The 20,826-nt window shown below is 44.5% G+C and overlaps 1 protein-coding gene across 2 annotated transcripts in view; it reads left to right on the top strand.

The window, feature by feature from the left end:
• The window catches only part of ACE2 (angiotensin converting enzyme 2), a 100,324-nt gene that overhangs the window by 54,359 nt on the left and 25,139 nt on the right, over positions 1-20,826 (top strand). For both annotated transcript variants that reach the window (XR_011319770.1, XM_069761053.1), the window contains exons 9-11: positions 3,148-3,377; positions 11,817-11,961; positions 14,159-14,257. Coding sequence is in view for 1 of the 2 variants with exons in the window: in XM_069761053.1 (XP_069617154.1) it covers positions 3,148-3,377; positions 11,817-11,961; positions 14,159-14,257 (474 nt within the window). In the remaining variant the exon portion in view is untranslated. The remainder of the gene's footprint in view (positions 1-3,147; positions 3,378-11,816; positions 11,962-14,158; positions 14,258-20,826) is intronic.

Here is a 20,826-nt window from a genome sequence, read left to right as displayed (position 1 = left end):
CGTCTTAATAATGTAGCAAGGGTTGGGGTAGCCCCCTCACAGAATATAATGTAGCCCCCCCAGGGCTGTATTTAGAGTTTTTGCTGCCCTAGGCACTTTTAGTGCTGCCTCCCCCATTGGTGAGTATGACACTATCCGCAGTGACTTTGGCAAGAATCGCTGATGTGAAAGTCGCCTTTTGCAGCAGATCGGGCAGTTTTTCTGCATCTGCCGCATAACGGATCACTTACGGCAACACTGCGTTCGGCCTCATTCATTCCCTATGGGATTTGCGGCACTTGCCGTGATCTGGCAAATGTGGTACCATACCCCCAACTTTTGAAGAAGGGAAGGAGGTATAAAGTTTGCGGCGCGCGTAGTGCGCCGCGGCAAATTTTAGGCCACGCCTCTGACCAGACCCATTTCACAACTAGTCACACCCATATCCACGTCCCAACTGCAGCCATTTAGCACTGCTGATCACACTGTTTTATATACAATAATTATAAGCAAACAAAAATATATGGCCACACAGTGCTCCATACTGTATAATGGCCACACATGATGCGCAATACTGTATAATGGCCACCACACATGATGCTCCATACTGTATAATGGCCACGCATGATGCTGCATACTGTATAATGGCCACACACAGTTCTTGATACTGTATAATAGCCACACATGATGCTCCATACTGTATAATGGCCACACATTGCTCCATACTGTATAATGGCCAGACAGTGCTCCATACTGTATAATGACCACCCACACATAGTGCTCCATAGTGTATAACGGCCACACAGTTCTCCATACTGTATAATGATCCCACATAATGCTCAATACTGTATAATGACCACAAATGATGCTCCATACTGTATAACGGCCACACATGATGCTCCATACTGTATAATGTCCATGGGCCACACATGATGCTCCATACTGTATAACGGCCACACATGATGCTCAATACTGTATAATGACCCCCCTCCTGTATGCATGGCTTATATTCTCCCCCCTGTATGCATGGCTTATATTCTCCCCCCTGTATGCATGGCTCATATTCCCCCTGTATGCATGGCTTATATTCCCCCCTGTATGCATGGCTCATATTCCCCCTGCATGCATGGCTCATATTCCCCCCTGTATGCATGGCTCATATTCCCCCCTGCATGCATGGCTTATATTCCCCCCTGTATGCATGGCTCATATTCCCCCCGGTATGCATGGCTCATATTCCCCCTGCATGCATGGCTTATATTCCCCCCTGTATGCATGGCTTATATTCTCCCCCCTATGCATGGCTCATATTCCCCCCTGTATGCATGGCTCACATTCCCCCCTGTATGCATGGCTCATATCCCCCCCTGTATGCATGGCTTATATTCCCCACTGTATGCATGGCTTATATTCCCCCCCCCCCTGTATGCATGGCTCATATTCCCCCTGTATGCATGGCTCATATTCCCCCTGTATGCATGGCTCATATTCCCCCCCCCCCTGTATGCATGGCTTATATTCCCCCCTGCATGGCTTATATTCCCCCCTGCATGGCTTATATTCCCCCCTGTATGCAGGCTTATATTCCCCCCTGCATGGCTCATATTCCCCCCTGTATGCATGGCTTATATTCCCCCCTGCATGGCTCATATTCCCCCCTGTATGCAGGCTTATATTCCCCCCTGCATGGCTTATATTCCCCCCTGCATGGCTCATATTCCCCCCTGTATGCATGGCTTATATTCCCCCCTGTATGCATGGCTCATATTCCCCCCCCCCTGTATGCATGGCTTATATTCCCCCCTGCATGGCTCATATTCCCCCCTGTATGCATGGCTTATATTCCCCCCTGTATGCATGGCTCATATTCCCCCTGTATGCATGGCTCATATTCCCCCCCCCCCTGTATGCATGGCTTATATTCCCCCCTGCATGGCTCATATTCCCCCCTGTATGCATGGCTTATATTCCCCCCTGTATGCATGGTTTATATTCCCCCCTGTATGCATGGCTCATATTCCCCCCTGTATGCATGGCTCATATTCCCCCCCCCCTGTATGCATGGCTTATATTCCCCCCTGCATGGCTTATATTCCCCCCTGCATGGCTTATATTCCCCCCTGTATGCAGGCTTATCTCTCCGCACCCGCTCCTGCTCGGCGCGCCGGCTTATGTCCTCCTTCATCCCCCTTTCCCCCCTGTCCCTCATACTCACCTGTCCCACTGCACGGCCGTGCCGACATCCCTCGCACTCTGTCCCGATTCCAGGCGGCGGCGCCGGCGCAGCACCTTCTTCCTGCTTGAGCGGTCATGTGACACCGTTCATTACGATCATGAATATGCGCATATTCATGATCTTAATGAGCGGTGTCACGTGACCGCTCGTTCAGGATGAGCGGCAGTGCAGATGCCGAGACCATCGCTGGAGCAGGGTGAGTATTCAAGGCAGGCGGGCGGGCAGGCGGGCGTATTCAAGGCAGGCGGGCGGGCAGGCGGGCAGGCGGGCGGGCGGCGGGGGGCCCTGGAGCGGGGGCGGGCCTGCCAGCAGGTGTCAGTGCCAGGGCCCACCGGAGGATCCTCCGGTTCCCCGGTGGGCCAGTCCGAGCCTGCAGGCAGGTCTGACTGATACACAGGTTGGCACAGCAGGTGCTGGCAGATCCGGCTGATGTACAGACTGGCACGGTAGGTGCTGGCGGATCCGGCTGATATACAGACTGGCACAGCGGGTGCGGATGAATCTGGCAAGAAGGTTAGGGATGCACAGACATTAGCTGGAACTATCAGTCTAGGACCTGAGAACTAGCAAGTGTGTTTAAGAACAGACTAAGAATGTTGCACAGGCACCTCCATAAAGGTGGGGGTGCCTTAAATAATAAATGTCTCCCAGCCATTGGCTGGGGACACTTCAGGACGGTGCATGCAGCCCTTGTAAGAAGGAGTGAGCCGTGTGCACACCCCGGGCAGCAGAAGACAAGGAGGAGGAAGAGAGGGACGGGGGCCACGGGGGTAAGTTGGCGTCCATGCTGCGCGAGAGGGGCAGTGTGCGGGTACGCCTCACGCTACAGTGGTCAATGACTGATTTTGTTGTATATCCCTGTGGAATATGTCAGCACTATATTGCAAACTAATAACAGTAGGGATTCTAATCAAAATATTATTTTCCAACAGAATAAAGATGTGTACTAAAATAAACATGGAAGACTTTCTTACTGTCCATCATGAACTGGGGCACATTCAGTATGACATGGCATATCACCACCTTCCCATGCTGTTGAGAGATGGCGCTAATGAAGGTTTCCATGAAGCTGTTGGGGAAATCATGTCCCTTTCTGCAGCAACACCTAAACACTTAAAATCTCTCCAGCTCCTGCCGGCTTCATTTCCAGAAGATGACCAGGGTAAATGTATTTTAGAATTAAATTACCATTTATGAATTGGCATGTGAAACTGTGTAATATATCACACCTTGAACCTGAACATTGTGTACTTTCGGCATGGAATATATTTTTATGCATTTTTGCTATGTTTGGAGTGCAACCTCTCTTTCTCCTATATATTTGAAATGTGGACGAGGGATGGCACCAGGACGAGGGGTACAGCAACAATCAGCAGGCATGCGAAAAGATTAGATAATATAAAATTAATATTTACTAACAAGTTTATAAAACAAAGGAAAGGATGGTAGGTAAACAGTGTAAAAGGAACAAATAAAATGACAGCAGTTTGTCTCAATATCACCAACTAAGATTATCCACAGATTCACTTAAAGGGAACCTGTCACCCCCAAAATCGAAGATGAGCTAAGCCCACTGGCATCAGGGGGTTATCTACAGCATTCTGTAATGCATTCTGTAATGCTGTAGATAAGCCCCTGATGTATCCTGAAAGATGAGAAAAAGAGGTTAGATTATACTCACCTGGGGAGGCGGTCTGATCCTATGGGCGTCACGGTCCGGTCCGGGGCCTCCCATCTTCATAGGATGATGTCCTCTTCTTGTCTTCACGCTGCAGCAAAGTACTGCAGTGCGTAGCCGCTGGGCCTCTCTGACCTTTCCCGACGCCTGTGCACTGCAGTACTTTGCTCTGCCCTCAACAGGGCAGACAAAGTACACCTGCGCCGGAGCTGCAGTGTGAATACAAGAAGAGGACGTCATCGTAAGAAGATGGGAGGCGCTGGACCGGACCGCGATGCCCATCGGACTGGACCGCTGCGGGATCACCCCTGGGTGAGTATAATCTAACCTTTTTTTCTCATCTTTCAGGATACATCGGGGGCTTATCTACAGGATTAACAGTTTTGTGTGAGCAAATTGCAACGCAATTAACCCTTTCTATGCATAAATCAATAAAATGACAGTATTGTGCCAGTACTTTAGTAATCACTTACCCAGAGTTGTTTTCAAAGTGTCTCTTAGAGAAGAGGCCTTTTCTCGTAACTAACTGGACCTATTTAAGGCTATTTATATATGTGCATATATATTCAGATGTAAGATTGTACTGAAACTGAAGTATAAGTGTCCTCTCTGGACTGAGTACCGAATAATCAGAAACGCCATCTTGAAGCTCTTAGGGAATGTCGATCTCTCCAACGCATGGGCTTCCCTAAGTACTTAGAGATAAGGCCTTACATGGCTTAGCCCAAGATGCTGTGTGCTATGTTGTCCTCACCAAATTGGCTCATGTCAAATTGAACAACGTCTACCAGAGTCACCAACAACAGATCCATAGTCGTACTGCCCTATCCTGACTTTTGCCAAGGAACTGCAGATTCACTCCCACCAGGACCCTCCCAGCTTCATCCTCTTGCCTCTGCCCTCTATTGGCCAGATCATATATTACATCACAAATCTCCAAGAATACAGTAAACTGTGATTAACACCTTACATTCCACCCCACTAACATTTTGATGTCTCGGCAAAAACAGCACCAATTGAGATCTGGCCCCACTCAAAGTGGTTTTGGAGATACCATTGTGGTAGGATGCGGCTGTGGGATGATCCGACTTATGCCAGCCAGAAGGGTCCAAGGACTATATACTGTAGGGCCCTCAGCTTCTCTCTCCTTCTGTAGTTGATTCTCTGGTTCTGGTGCCACAGCAGTACTGCTAGGCTTAGTGTTACTTAGTACAGTCCACCATTCATCATCATTGTAATCTTCCACTAGCGGTCTGCTGGATTCAGGCCAAGCTTGCTTCGGGGGGTCGATAGAACAACAGAATGTCCCAATGTAGTAGGCATACTGGACCGGATCCGTCTTCTCGCTTCACATCATACACTGGTCCATTAGGAATTACCTGCTCCAACACCTTGTAGGGTTCTTACTCCCAGTGAAGATCCAACTTTCCTATGGTAGTCTTTACACATACTAGCACTTTGTTCACAGATGTGAAAGATTCAATTTGGACTGAACCATAGTCTCGGGTTAAATGATTTTGTTATTTGTCTCCTACCAAATGGTGAATAGTTTTCAGTCTGATTTGGTTCTCCACACCCTTGAGTATGGAGTGCAGTGTTTTTCGTCAGTTGAAGTACTCAAGTTAAGTTCGGACACTTCTCTCCCCCAACTGTCCAAATAGTAACATGTAGGGAATGTAACTAGTAGTGCTATGCACTCGGTTATTGTAGGCCTAGAGCAGGTCAGGCAACTTCTTGTCTCCCTCCAGGGTTTGAAGCATCTGCAGCAGTGTTCTATTAAGTCACTCACAGATGTAATTTCCCTGCTGATGATATGGTGCTGTTCGCGACCCTCAAATCCCATGGCATTTCCTTGAAAGCATGCTCTTTTGTCAGAGTGAATCGACCTCAAACATCCGTATACCTGAATGAAGTGTCTACACACGACCCTAGCCGCTGTCTCTGCCACCACAAACTTTGAAAGTGATCCGTTATTACTAAATCGTACTGTAGCCCTCCTGCGGCAGGCCTGACTAGTAGATAATTGATCATCAAGATCTCCAGGGGTGCAGTTTACTCCCGTGTCTTCGCCAGCTTGCAAGCTCTGCATTACTGGCAGACTTCTCTGACGATCTGCTCCAGCTGAGGACAGTACATAAATTGTTGAATCCCATTGTAAGTTTTCTCTTGACTGAAATGGCCCTCCTTAGCACACTCAGAGCTAGGCTGCTAGGAATCATGACTTGCCACTTCTTTTCTCTCTCTGACGGCAAATATACTGTCTGATACATTTCACCATCTTTAACACAGATGCAGAATCTTCAAGCCATTCCCCTTCTAGTAGCGAGCCCTTCATCTTCAGGATTACAGGGTTGTCATTTTGGCTCTGGGCCCATTCGGACAATGCTGAGCAACACCATCTGGCCTGTTGCTACTCCATTAGCCTTGGATATGGAGGCCACAGGTTTCACTTGACCTAAGATGGTATCTCCATCTCTCTTTCATTATCCACCTCTCTGGAGGAAGTGGGAAGTGTGACTTGAGACAAAGCATCAGCATAAGCATTCTCTTTGCCGGAATGCTACTTGATGGAGTAATTAAACGTCGCCATTAGTGTGACCCACCTCTGTTTCACTTTGCAGATGAGCCAATGGATTATTGTCTGTCTGGAACAAGATCAGTGCTGCAGTGAGGTATTCAGCATCTCGGTCATGGCCCAGATAAGTGCCAACAACTCCAGCCTAAAGGAACTGTAGTCATCTGGGTTTTATTCGGAGATTCTTAAAGACTGACTGCCGTGTGCATTTAATCGTTCCTGGCCCCCTTGCTCCTGGGCCAGCACCACTCCCAATCCATGATGACTTCTGTCTATAAATAGAATGAATGAACAATCATATTGAGCATATGCTAACACCAGGCATTGGTCAAGGCTTCTTTCAGCTGATCCAGGGCTTGTTGTTGTGAGTCCCCAAGCAATGGGCCAATTATTTGAGCCTTTTGCAGTCACCTTCAGTAACTTGTGAAGAGGCTCGACTATATTAACGAAGTTTGAGATGAAATGTCGATATTATCCTGTAAATCCCAGCAAGGCTCGCAGTTCTCAAAGAGTCCACAGTGGAGGTTAGTTCCTTACAGCTTCCACTTTGCTTCAACCAGGCTAATTCCACCCAAAAACACCACATGCCCTAAATATTGGATTTCTGTCTGAAACAAATTACACTTTCTGGGCTTCAAATTCAGAGCAGGGGCCTGTAGATGGGTCAGCATTTGTCGCAGTCTTTGTAGATGTTGCTAGAAGGTGGGTGCATGAACGATAACATCATCCAGATAGATCAGGGTAGATTAAAAATTCACCTCTCCCAAACAGTGCTCCAATTACCACTGAAATGTCTCAAGTGCATTGGTGAGTCCAAAAGGCATTCTATTGAATGAAAAGACCCATTGGGAAAATGAAAGCTGTCTTGGACTAGTCTCTTTCAGCCACCAGAACCAGTAGCCACTTGCCAGATCTAAGGTGGTGAAACACTTGGCCTGTCGAAATGCCATCAGGGACTATTCCACCCTAGGCAAATGGTAAGCGTCTCGTATGGTGACAAAATTCAACTTGCAATAGTTGACACAGAATCTCAAACTTCTGTCCTTCTTTTGGATGAGTACTATCAATGTGGCCCATGGACTCTGACTTTTCCGCACTACTTCACTACACATCATCTGTGATAGCATGGCTTTTACTTCCTGGTACATGTTAGGGGGAATTTGTCAATATCGCTCAAGTATCGAAGGTGTGCCTCTCGTTGAAATCTCATGTTCAATGTGTGTTGTAGATCCAAAATCATCTCAATTTCTGGAGACCGCAGCTTGAAACTCCCATAACAAGTCTTCTATCAGCTGAATTTGCACAGAGGAGTTGAATCTGCCTTTGGAGGTTGGACACAGTCACCGTCCACAGTTCCTGTCCCTCAGCAATCAGGGCCAGATATACTTTGGCGACTGTCTCTCCTCAATAAACGTACAAATTTGCATCTTTTTCAGGTTTCTGACCGTGAATCCTCAACCACCAGCATGACCCAATTTTGACCCACATCCAGGTCTCCGATCTTCGCATGCTTCCATGCTATCCCATCTACTGGAATCTTCATCTAGTTAACGGCCATCAGTTTAATCAATTTTCCTAGCTTGGCTTTGATAACGGGACTGAATGGGTCTTTAAGTTCTCTAATGGCATTATGGAGACTTCGGCTCCTGTATCTACTAGGCCGCACACGGTCTTGTCTTCAATCTGTACGTCCATCACTGGACTTCGGAACAACAAGGTTTTTAGGGCATTTCAGGCCTTGTCTACATGAGCATTTCCTCCAGTGCGCCCTACCACTGGAGGTGATCCAGATAAATGCACTGGCTCGCACTCTACCATCTATTGTCTGAGCTGGGTGGAGTTCTGGAAGACATGCCCTCTTTCTCGTCACCTCCAGCATATTGGGCCCTGGGGTAGAGAGTGTCAGGTGTTTTCGGGTTTGGTCTTGGTTTGGACAAGGATGTCCTTGGGGTTGGGTCAGGCCAAGCTGGGGCCACCCGGTCCCTGGTCTCTTCTATTGATCTATACGAAGGTACATTTGTAGGATGTCTTAATTATTCTCAACCTATCTGTTGGGGAGATGGGTCATACGTCAAATGGACCAGGTTCCCCCACTCCACTTGATAAGGAGACAGGGCGTGAGACCTTCTTAGCTGATCCACGTGCCGGGTCAGTTCCTGGTTTGCAGCCCTTATGTCAGCTAAGGAGACAGACTGCTGATTTTCACAGTGCTGGAGCCTATATCATCCTTATCTTCACAAAAAACTTCTGTGGCAACCTGGGCAAACTGAAGTGTCTCATTCACCCGTATCTGATCCTGTAATGTCTCAGTGATGAATGCATCAGTCCCTGAACAAATTTTTCTTTCAGGATGATGTCAGGATCAGTGAAAACAGAGGCATTACATTTTCTTTGGCATGTCTTTAACATTCTCTGTAAAGCATTTATATACTGGGAGATGCTTTTGTCTTCTTGCGGACACTGATTAAAAAAGTGAGTCTGGAAACTAGTGGCCGAGCCTCTCTCTGTAAACTTCCTCTAATATGGCCACAATGTCTTCTAGAGTTTTGCATATTGACGTGGGACGCGGGCTTTTTCCTCTAGCGCGTGCAGGTCCTTAGCTAGGTTGTGCTTCACATGCGATCAACCCATTCTTCAATTGGCATGTTATTGCCGTCAAATTTTGCAAGTTGTCTCAGGCTCGGAGCATTTAGAGTTAGCAGGAGACTGACAGGTGCTCCTGCACACCCTCAAGCCTGTACACAATACCATCCCCAGTTGCATTCTGCATTGTGATGCTGTACCCTGCTCGCAGTTTTCAAATGAAATGTGGATGAGGGCCGGAAACAGGAGGAGGGTTAAATCAACCACCTGTAGAAACAGGAGGTTAATTTTCCCTGTATGAGTCATGAGTCACTGCAAAAGTCCCTGGCAGGTGGGAGGATGGAGCACCTGAGTCAGGAGTTGAAGAGGGGAGAAAAACTTTAATAGGAGTGCTTCTTTAAGTTTAAGGCTAAGTGCACACGTTGCAGAATTGCCACGGAAATTTCCGTGGCAATTCTGCGCCTCCTGCCGCGGGTATATCACACGCGGAATCGGCATGCATATTCCCGCAGAAAACTTGCGTTTTGCAAGCATAATTAGCTTGCAGAATGCTAGCGTTTTCCAAGTGATCTGTAGCATCGCTTGGAAAACTGATTGACAGGTCGGTCACACTTGTCAAACAGTGTTTGACAAGTGTGACCAACTTTTTACTATTGATGCAGCCTATGCCACATTAATAGTAAGAGATAGAATTTTAAAAATAATTTTAGAAAAAAAATGGTTATACTCACCTACCGCAAACAGTCGATCTCCTCAGCGGCTTCCGTTCTTTTAGATGGTGTGTATGCAGGACTTTCGATGATGTCGCGGTCACCTGACCGCGATGTCATCGTGGTCATGTGACCACGACGTCATCGCAGGTCCTTCACACACCATCTACAGGAACGGAAGCGGCCGCGTGCAGCGCTGAAAGGCAGGAAGACTCCGGGGGCCATCGAAGGTGAGTATATCACGATTTTTTTATTTTAATTCTTTTTTTTTTAACAATTATATGGTGCCCAGTCCGTGGAGGAGAGTCTCCTCTCCTCCACCCTGGGTACCAACCGCACAAGATCTGCTTATTTCCCGCATGGTGGGCATACCCCCATGCGGGAAGTAAGCAGATCAATGCATTCCTAGGTGTGCGGAATCCCCGCGATTCCGCAAATTTAAAGAACCTGCTGCGTTTTTTTCTGGAATGTGAATCCGCTCAGAAAAAAATGCAGCATGTGCACAAAAAATGCGGATTGCATTCTATTAAATAGAATGCTTAATGTGAGCGGTTTTTTTCATGGTTTTATAGCGAAAAACTGCAAAAAAACGCGAAAAATCTGCTATGTGTGCACACAGCCTAAATGTCACCAATATACTGTATGTTGGAGTCCGTTACCAAACTGAGATAGTGTCTCATTTTATTTGTGATGGTGGGTCAATAACTGCTTCTGCAGCCTCCCCACAAAAAGATACAATGCCTTGCGAAAGTATTCGTCTCCCTTGAACTTTTCAAACTTTTCCCACATTTCATGCTTCAAACATAAAGATACCAAATGTAAATTTTTGGTGAAGAATCAACAACAAGTGGAACACAATTGTGAAGTTGAACGAAACGTTACATGTAACTTTTTTTTGCGTGTCGTGTCTGCCATTTTCGACCGCGCATGCGCCGCCGAAACTCCACCCCCTCCTCCCTGGACCTTACAATGGGGCAGCGGAAGTGTCGTAAGACTGCTTCCGCTGCCCACGTCGGGCATTATTTTAACAACGCACGTCAGCATGTCGGGCCGACGCATAGCGACGGCCCCGTGCCGACACTAGTGTGAAAGCAGCCTAAAAAAGGAAAAGTTGTCTCAGTAGATTAAAGAGAAAACTATGGACAAATATATTAAAGGTAAAGGAGGAAGATCTGTTATGTTTTGTGGCCATTTGTTGCATCTAGCATAAGGTGCCTTGAATCTGTGCAGGGTACAATGAAATATGAAGACTATCAAGGCAATCTGGAGTGAAATGTGCTGCCCAGTGTCAGAAAGCTTGGTCTGAGCCACAGATCATAGGTCCTCAACAAGATAATGACCCAAAACACACAGCTACAAACATCGTAAAATGGCAAAGAACAAAATATTGGACTATTCTGGAGTGACTGCTACGAGCTCTGATCTAAATGCTATTGAACATCTGTGGAAGTTTCAATATTTTTTTTTTCTGTTGAACTATAATTTAAAATCAGTGTCTGATTTTCATTACTTGATATTCAGTAAATTTAATTTGAAAATTTCTTTTGTCAATTTCAAATTATTTTAGTGACCATTGTGGGTTTTTCTTACATTAACTGAACGGTACCAACAATTTTGTCCACATGTTTATTTAGCTTTAATTCCAGCAACAATTCTTAATACACAGACAAAAAATCTAACTAACAAACTGGTAATAGCAGTGTGTGAACCAAGAAATCAGTGGAAACATTATGTTAAAATGTTTATAGTAACTGTCTATCTGCAGCAGTAAACTACCACAGCATAGTCTTTAGTGTTAATATTAATTCTGGACGATGATATGCCAGGTGCAAAACACCCACTTAATTGTGTAGGTATTCCCATAATAGCCCTCAAATTACCATTCCCTTGTCTGTTCTTATATGTATTGGCTCCAAGGTTGGATCTTTGCATTTACAACTGGTTAATTTCCAAGGTTGGATCTTCACAATTACGACTAGTTAATTATTCATTGAGAGCCAAGAAAACAAAATGAAGTATTCTGAAAGATTAATCTATCTAAAATATCATTTGCAGAAACGGACATAAACTTCTTGCTTAGACAAGCACTTACTATTGTCGGCACCATGCCTTTCACATACATGTTGGAACAATGGAGATGGCAGGTATTCAAAGGTGACATCCCAAGGAACAAGTGGATGAAGACTTGGTGGGAGATGAAGTAAGCATTAATAAAAACTGACCAGTGTTATCGGGCTCTCTAAAATTATCCTGTAAATTAAATATTATATAGTTAATTATATTACATTATATAAAAGGGTTTTTATTAAAAAGAAGTACTTTTATTATTGCAAAAGCTGGGTGTTACACAAGCAGGTGGCCACATTGTTCATGCACCCGCTATACCACAAGGCCAGGCTTACCTAGGAGGGGCGCAGCTAAGTGGCTACCTGGTGTTTACTGGAGTTCCTAATGGTGGAGTCAAGTTTGAGCTGCCGGTAGCTGCCAGGTACCACTCCTAGGAAGTCCCCGATACTGCAGCTGCGGACTCCAGGGCTCAGGTTTGCAGGCACAGATAGGACTAGGGCTTTATTCAGACTAATAGGTTCAAGATCCACTGATAGAATGGTTACTGACACAGAGACTCAGACAGTGGCACCCTGCTTTTGGCGGACAGCAACAGAGGGGGGGTAACAACAAGTGTAGGAAGCTGACAGTCCATTGAGGCACATGGCCAGGTGACCGGATGGTCCCGACCTGGCTTCTCTGAACGTCTCCATGAAATCAAGTGACCAGAGTGTCCCAACCTGACTTCTCCAAACATATCCATGGGGGACAGGTAACCGGAGGATATCAATGTATCCATGAGTTCAGTAATGGTCAATGGAGCACATCTGTATTTTTCCAGCCAGGGCCATGGTACTTTAAGCTGGCGTTCTGTAGAATTGACAAATCTGTGTCCCTCTTGATGGAGTCATGGTGTCCTGGCAGCTGTCCTGTAGAGTGTAAAGTTTCTCCCCTTGATGGAGCTATGGCATCCTATAGAGTGTTCCTGGCTGTGGTTTTGTAAAGAGTTGGCTTGATACAGAAGCACATCCCTTTTATAGTTCATAGCTCTTATTCAGGCATTCTTCCATAGGATTGGGGGAAGGTGGCTGGGGCTCATGTCTCATTGTTTGAGTAGTTCATCAATCTGCATAGTTTGTTGTCCTCCACTGTTCTTCAAGTCCACAAGCTACATGAACACGTACAATGGATAATCAATATATTAGCAAACATCAATTATTCAATGACCCTGCATCCCTGTCTTGCAAAGATAGAAGACAAAAACCTGTAGGAGCTGATATACGAGGCAAGCAGCAACCAGTCATCAATTCAGAAACAACAATTCAATAGTCAAACGCTCAAACAATAGTCTATGATTCTAAACCTACCAGAAGAAAATCAATGCTGGAGGCAACATTCAGACTCATGAATAATAGTTTGTCTTTTGGCCTACTGAAAATAGACTTCTAGATAATTAAGATTATATGCTGTGTTGTCACAACTACTCATAAACATCATTGATTATTTTTTTGTTAGTTTCCCTGACACTTTTCTGAGGTAGGTTAGCTTCACATCCAGTTTTGTAGTTGATTGAAGAAGTCTACATAGATGTTCTGCCAGGATACTTGTGCACTACTACTTCTGTAAAGTGACTCGATCAGCACAGAACGACTGTTCAAATCAATTACAGGAGCCCAGTGCTTCGTGGGGGCAGTCATTTATATACACCTTCCCACCTGCTTGTCTTCCCTCTATCTCCTCCCTTCTCTGGCTCTATGCAGTCTGTGCTCTTAATCAAATAAGGAGGTGGTGGAGATAGAAGAAAATCAAGCAGATGGGAACGTGTACAAAAATAAAAGGCCCCGCTGTGGAGCACCGAGCCATGGGACTTACTTTGAATAGTCATTCTGTGCTGACAGAGTCTCTTATGAGACTGTCAGAGATATATCTGAGTACAATGCTCAGCTCTCCCAGGCAGTCCTATGGAGATTATAATGGAGCTCCAGACGACATTTCTGCAACCACTGCTTCATTTCAAGGGGTTGTCTGTTAGTGTAAAACTTCCACTTAACTGCTAAAGTGCCCAGATAAAATTAAAAAAAACATGCTCACCTCCTGAACTGGCACTGTTACAATGATGTCCACTCTGATTGAGATGGAGATGAGTGGATTTTGTATATGGAGCACTTTAGCAATTAAGAAGGTGTTGCCCATGATGTCCCCCCATCTCGATGATCAGTAGGGATCCCAGAAATCAAATCTACAATAATTTTGCAGTTATCATATATAATAACCTGCAAAATAATAATTTGAATTACCCTGTAAATGCAATTTATTTTTTTCAAGTCATCTGATCTGTTTGTATTCTCTAGGAGAAAGATTGTTGGCGTAGTGGAGCCTGTTCCTCATGACGAATCATATTGTGATCCTGCAGCCTTATTCCACGTGGCAAATGATTATTCTTTCATCAGGTATATAGGAATAATAATTATCTACAAATGGCACCAATATATTCTGCAGAGGTATATATGTTCAAACAGTATCGGACATTTCTGATTAACAAGCTAATTAAGAATTCAAAAAATGTGATGGCCCTGATCACAAGATCTTGCAATCCATGAGAGAAAAAAGGATGTGGTACACATAAAGCTACATGAGCCTGAAGTCCAGCCCGCATCTGAGTATGCACAGGTATAATGGTGCAAGAGTGTAGAGAGTAGACTATAATTGTTTACTATAAAAACAGAAGCCTTGGCAAGCCTCTACCATACCCCCATTTTTGTCTACAAGCATTTGATTTTTACCGATGCAGTCAATCATTGACCTCAGCAGTCATTTGGTCTACTATTGGCATCACCAAGCCAAGCTGCTGTCAATAGAACTACTGACAGTAAGACAAGTATTAAGCCCCCTATCCAAGTAATAATTCCCATTTTGTGAACTCTTGAAAAAAATAATGATGATTAAAACATACTGTAAAGTGTGTCCCAGTCATGGTGTGCTGCTGTGTATGTCGTGTTTCCCATTTACTTCTGGCCTGCAGGCCTCTTCTGACTCCAGGAATCCTTCTGGAACCAGGGTAGCAATCAATCCAGGGAACACAAGGTTTATAAAAACTAAACATTCACTGTGTAAATGGCAGTCTGTACAGTATTTACAGGCAGGCACTATAGATAAGGCCCAATGGGTTTTCATCTTTCTCACAGGTACCGGATACAACTTTAGCCCTGGTTCTCGGGATAGGTGGCATATCCCCCTCTCTGACTTTCCTAGCCATTGTGGATCTTCCTCACCTCTAGCAGTATATCTGCATTGCAAAACCACCTTCCCCATGTGGTCTGATTCCATCTTTTCCTGTAGCTTCACAAGCTGAGTGTGCCCCTGGCCCCAGATGTCCATCTCGAGGTTGCCCTTGGCCATTAGACGGAATCACACATAAGGGTATTTGCAGCAATCCACTGACCTGAATGTTACACTAACATTGTCCCTAGCAGCCAAAAGTCCTGCTGCGTACTCATTACTGCCCTTGCATTGACTCAACTTGTCGCTTCCTGGACTTGCAACACTCAGTCCCCCCTCCCAAACTGGGCTGGCTGTTAACCCTCAACTAACTCTATGCCTGTTGTGTTACTAGGCAAACTTCACCTGCATTCTAGACATTAACATGTTGTGACCATTAGTTATTTCTGCAACCCACAGGGGAATTACAATTGTTATAACAAGGAAACATATCAGGAACAAAAACATTATTCACATCCTACACCACAGTAGCATTGATGTCTTCAGGGATAATATGGCATCTGGTCTATCTCCTTACAAATGCATAAATCAGACTCTGTTCACATCTGCGATGGAGTCTCCTCTTGCAGATTCCATGTTATTTGACAATTAAAATAGAGCTGCATCGCATCTTCCATTAGAAATGGCAGCCAAAACCTAAACGTGGATGGGGCCTATAGCTTATAGGTGCTAATCTGGGTTGAAAGTTGAAGATACAGTATAACTCATGGAAGTCCCAAGATCTCACCTACATGGATTCTGTCAATTGCAGAATTTATGGGCTTGACCTACCCATGGTTATCAATTTTAGGTGTTTAGCATAACCCTGTCACAAACGACATGGGAATCTGTATAGTAAATAACTCTTTGTATGACAGTTGTGTGAAAAAGTGTTTTCCCCTTCGTGATATCCTATTCTTTTGCATGGTTGTCACACTTAAATGTTTCAGATCACCAAACAAATGCTAACAAAGGTAACATAAGTAAACACAAAATGCAGTTTTGAAATGAAGGTCTTTATTATTAAGGGAAAAAGAAATCCAAACCTACAGGGCACTGTGTGAAAAAGTGATTGCCCCCTAAACCTACTAACTGGTTTGGCCACCCTTAACAGCAACAACTGCAATCAAGCATTTGTGATAACTGGCAATGAGTCTTTTACAACGCTCTGGAGGAATTTTGGCCCACTCATCTTTGCAGAATTGTTGTAATTCAGCTATATTGGAGGGATTCAGATCATAAACCGCTTTTTTAAGGCCATGCCACAGTATCTCAATCGGATTAAGGTCAGGACTTTGACTAGGCCACTCCAAAGTCTTAATTTTGTTTTTCTTAAGCAATTCAGAGGTGGACTTGCTGGTGTGTTTTGGACCATTGTCCTGCTGCATAACCGAAGTGCACTTCACCTTAAGGTCCCCAACAGGTAGCCGTCATTATCCTTCAGCAGAATTCATGGTTCTATTTACCACAGCAAGTTTTCCAGGTTCTGAAGTAGTAAAACAGCCCCAAGTCCATCATATTACCAACACCATATTTTACTGTTGGTATGATGTTCCTTTTCTGAAATGCTGTGTTACTTCTACGCCAGATGTTTTGGGACATGCACCTTCCAAACAGTTCAACTTTTGTCTCATCAGTCCACAGAGTATTCTCCCAAAAATCTTGGAGATCATCAAGATGTTTTCTGGCAACACTAAGATGAGCCTTTATGTTCTTATTTCTCAGTAGTGGTTTTCATCTTGCAGGCCATTTTTGCCATCTCTTTCTTATGATGAAGTCATGAACACTGACCTTTTCTGAAGCAATTGAGGCCTGCAGTTCTATGGATGTTGTTGTGGGGTCTTTTGTGACCTTGTGGATGAGTCGTCGCTGCACTATTGGGGTAATTTTGGTCAGCCGGCCACTCCTGGGAAGGTTCCCCACTGCTCCATGTTTTTGTCATTTGTGAGTAATGGCTCTCACTGTGGTTCACTGGAGTTCAAAAGATTTATAAATGGCTTTATAACCTTTTCCAGACTGATAGATCTCAATTATTTTGTTTCTCATTTGTTCCAGAATTTCTTTTATGTCTAGTTTTTGAGGAGCTTTTGGTCTACTTCACTTTGTCAGGCAGGTCCTATTTAAGTGATTTCTTGATTGAGAACAGGTGTGGCAGTAATCAGGCCTGGGTGTAGCAAGGGAATTTGAATTCTACTTCCCAAAGATGTGATAAACCACAGTTAATTTATGTTTTAAGGGAAGGAGAGGGGCAATATTTTTTTCACATGGGGCCCTGTAGGTTTGGATTTCTTATTTCTGTAGTAATAATAAATACCTTCAATTAAATAGTGAATTTTGTGTTTACTTGTGCTAGGTTTGTCTAATATTTAAATTTGCTTGGAGATCTGAAATTTTTAAGGCTATGTGCGCACCTTGCAGATTTGCTTGTGGAAATTTCCGTGTGGTTTCTGCATCTCTTGGCAGAAGCCGCAGTGGAAATTTGATGCGTGTTTGATGCGGAGTTGATGCGCATAAATAAAGAGACACACACACAATTAAATATAGACACACACACAGTCATCAGCCTATGTAACAAAACAGCAATTGTTATTAGGCTTTGTCCCCTATGTCTGTATATGCTTTACAGAAAGTTTTTTCTTCTACACGTTCCTGGGCAAACTATGACAACTGCTCCTAGATGTGTGTACATGCAGCCTAGGTTTAGTTGTTGCCTGCCAGAAAACACACTACTTCATCCTCTGATCATAGTTCAGCATGCTGCTGAAATTTGGGAATTGGGTTGGGTGCCTCCACTCCAGACAATAGCTACAGTATATTTCCAGTTCATGCCCCATGTAACACTTTATTGGCTATGGTTCTTGAGAACACTGTTTCTAACAGCTCAATTAAAGTCCAAAAAGATGGACAGCACTTGCTTGTAACATTTTAAGAAATCTGGAGACTTGAACCTCACCATTTTCACATGATTGACTGGTTTTAAAGGTAAGGATGATGTAGGACAATCTCCCGACTTTCATCTCTATTTGGTTTTCTTCCCAAAAGTCAAACATACTAGTAATCGAGATATAGAAGTTTATATGTGACTAGATGGTGGCCCGATTCTAACGCATCGGGTATTCTAGAATATGTATGTATGTATATAGCAGCCACATAGTTTATAGCACAGGCCACGTAGTATATAGGAGGCATGTAGTGTATAGCAGACAAATACTACGTGGCCTGTGCTATATACTATGTGGCTGCTATATACATACATACATACATACATACATTTTGTAGAATACCCGATGCGTTAATACAGGCCACGCAATATATAACAGTGGCCACGCAGTATATAACACAGCCCAAATAGTATATAACACAGCCCACGCTGTTGTGAGTTCTGTTTTTGGGCTCCCTCTGGTGGTTACTGATGGTACTGGGTGACTTGTCTTTCCTGGGTTTCTGGGTTCCACCTGTTCCATCAGCATATGGGAGTTTCCTATTTAACCTGGCTTTGCTGGCATTTCCTCGCCGGTTATCAATGTATCCAGTGTGTCTTGTTACCTCTGCTCCCTGCTCCTAGAACCTTCTGGACAAGCTAAGTTTGGATTTTCCTGTTTTGTGTTTTGCTTAATTTGGTTTTTAGTCCAGCCTGCAGATATGTGATTCTCTGCTGCTGGTTGCTCTAGTGGGCTGAAATTGCTTTTCATGTACCATGAGTTGGCACATGAGTTCAAGTAATTTCAGGATGGTTTTTTGAAGGGTTTTTCGCTGACCGCGCAGTTCACTTTTGTATCCTCTGCTATCTAGCTTTAGCGGGCCTCATTTTGCTGAAACTGTTTTCATACTACGTATGTGCTTTCCTCTCATTTCACCGTCATTATATGTGGGGGGCTGCTATTTGCTGTGGGGTATTTCTCTGGAGGCAAGAGAGGTCTGTGTTTCTTCTGATAGGGGAAGTTAGATCTTCGGCTGGAGCGAGACGTCTAGGATCATCGTAGGCACGTTCCCCGGCTACTTTTATTTGTGTGTTAGGTTCAGGGTCGCGGTCAGCTCAGGTTCCATCGCCCTAGAGCTTGTTTGTATCTGTGCTTGTCCTTTTTGTGATCCCCTGCCATTGGGATTATGACAGTATAACGGGCCCACAAAGTGTTAATTGTATTGGCTGAAGTAGGAGGATAAGTAGTCTGAGGAAGTTTTTTGTTTTTTTTCCCCTCAGAGTTTGCTGCCTAGCCTTATTGCAGCCTGGCTACTTCCTCCTCCTCTTAATCTTTGAATGGCTCTGATCTCAGCTGTTTATCATGGACGTCCAGAGTTTGGCTTCCAGCCTGAATAATCTTGCCACTAAGGTTCAAAATATACAGGATTTTGTTGTACATGCTCCTATGTCTGAACCTAGAATTCCTGTCCCAGAGTTTTTTTCTGGAGATAGATCTCGTTTTCTGAATTTTAGGAACAACTGCAAGTTGTTTCTTTCTTTGAAATCTCGCTCCTCTGGAGACCCTGCTCAGCAAGTCAAGATAATTATATCTTTCCTGCGGGGTGACCCTCAGGATTGGGCATTTGCATTGGCACCAGGGGACCCTGCGTTGCTTAATGCAGATGCGTTTTTTCTGGCATTGGGTTTGCTCTATGAGGAACCTAACCAAGAGATTCAGGCTGAAAAAGCTTTGTTGGCCCTCTCTCAGGGGCAAGATGAAGCAGAAATTTATTGTCAAAAATTTCGGAAGTGGTCGGTACTTACTCAGTGGAATGAGTGCGCTCTGGCTGCAAAGTTTAGAGATGGCCTTTCTGAGGCCATTAAAGATGTTATGGTGGGGTTCCCTGCGCCTGCTGGTCTGAATGAGTCTATGACTATGGCTGTTCAGATTGATCGGCGTTTACGGGAGCGCAAACCTGTGCATCATTTGGCGGTGTCGTCTGAACCGTCACCTGAGATAATGCAATGTGATAGAATTCAGTCCAGAAGTGAACGGCAAAAGTATAGGCGGAAAAAAGGGTTGTGCTTTTATTGTGGTGATTCAGCTCATGTTATATCAGCATGCTCTAAACGCACAAAAAAGGTTGATAAGTCTGTTGCCATTAGTACTTTACAGTCTAAGTTCATTCTGTCTGTGACTCTGATTTGTTCATTATCATCCATTTCCGTCGATGCCTATGTGGATTCAGGCGCTGCCCTGAGTCTTATGGATTGGTCATTTGCCAATCGCTGTGGGTTTAGTCTGGAGCCTCTGGAAGTCCCTATTCCTTTGAAGGGAATTGACTCTACACCTTTGGCTATGAATAAACCTCAGTACTGGACACAAGTGACCATGCGTATGACTCCCGTTCATCAGGAGGTGATTCGCTTCCTGGTACTGTATAATTTGCATGATGTTCTAGTACTTGGTCTGCCATGGTTACAAACTCATAATCCAGTCCTTGACTGGAAATTAGTGTCTGTGTTAAGCTGGGGTTGTCAGGGGGTTCATGATGATGCACCTCCGATTTCTATCGCTTCATCTACTCCTTCTGAGATTCCTGTGTTTTTGTCTGACTATCGGGATGTTTTTGAGGAGCCTAAGCTCAGTTCGCTTCCTCCTCACAGGGATTGCGATTGTGCTATAAATTTAATTCCGGGCAGTAAATTTCCTAAAGGTCGTTTGTTCAATCTGTCAGTGCCAGAGCATACTGCTATGCGGGATTATGTTAAGGAGTCCTTGGAAAAGGGACATATCCGTCCATCTTTGTCCCCTTTGGGAGCAGGTTTTTTTTTCGTGGCCAAGAAAGATGGTTCCTT

The sequence above is a fragment of the Ranitomeya imitator genome, chromosome 3 (genome assembly GCF_032444005.1).
Source record: "Ranitomeya imitator isolate aRanImi1 chromosome 3, aRanImi1.pri, whole genome shotgun sequence".
Classification (NCBI taxonomy): domain Eukaryota; kingdom Metazoa; phylum Chordata; class Amphibia; order Anura; family Dendrobatidae; genus Ranitomeya; species Ranitomeya imitator.
The sequence above is the reverse complement of the archived record's forward strand: the minus strand, read 5'-3'. Positions and strand labels throughout refer to the sequence as shown.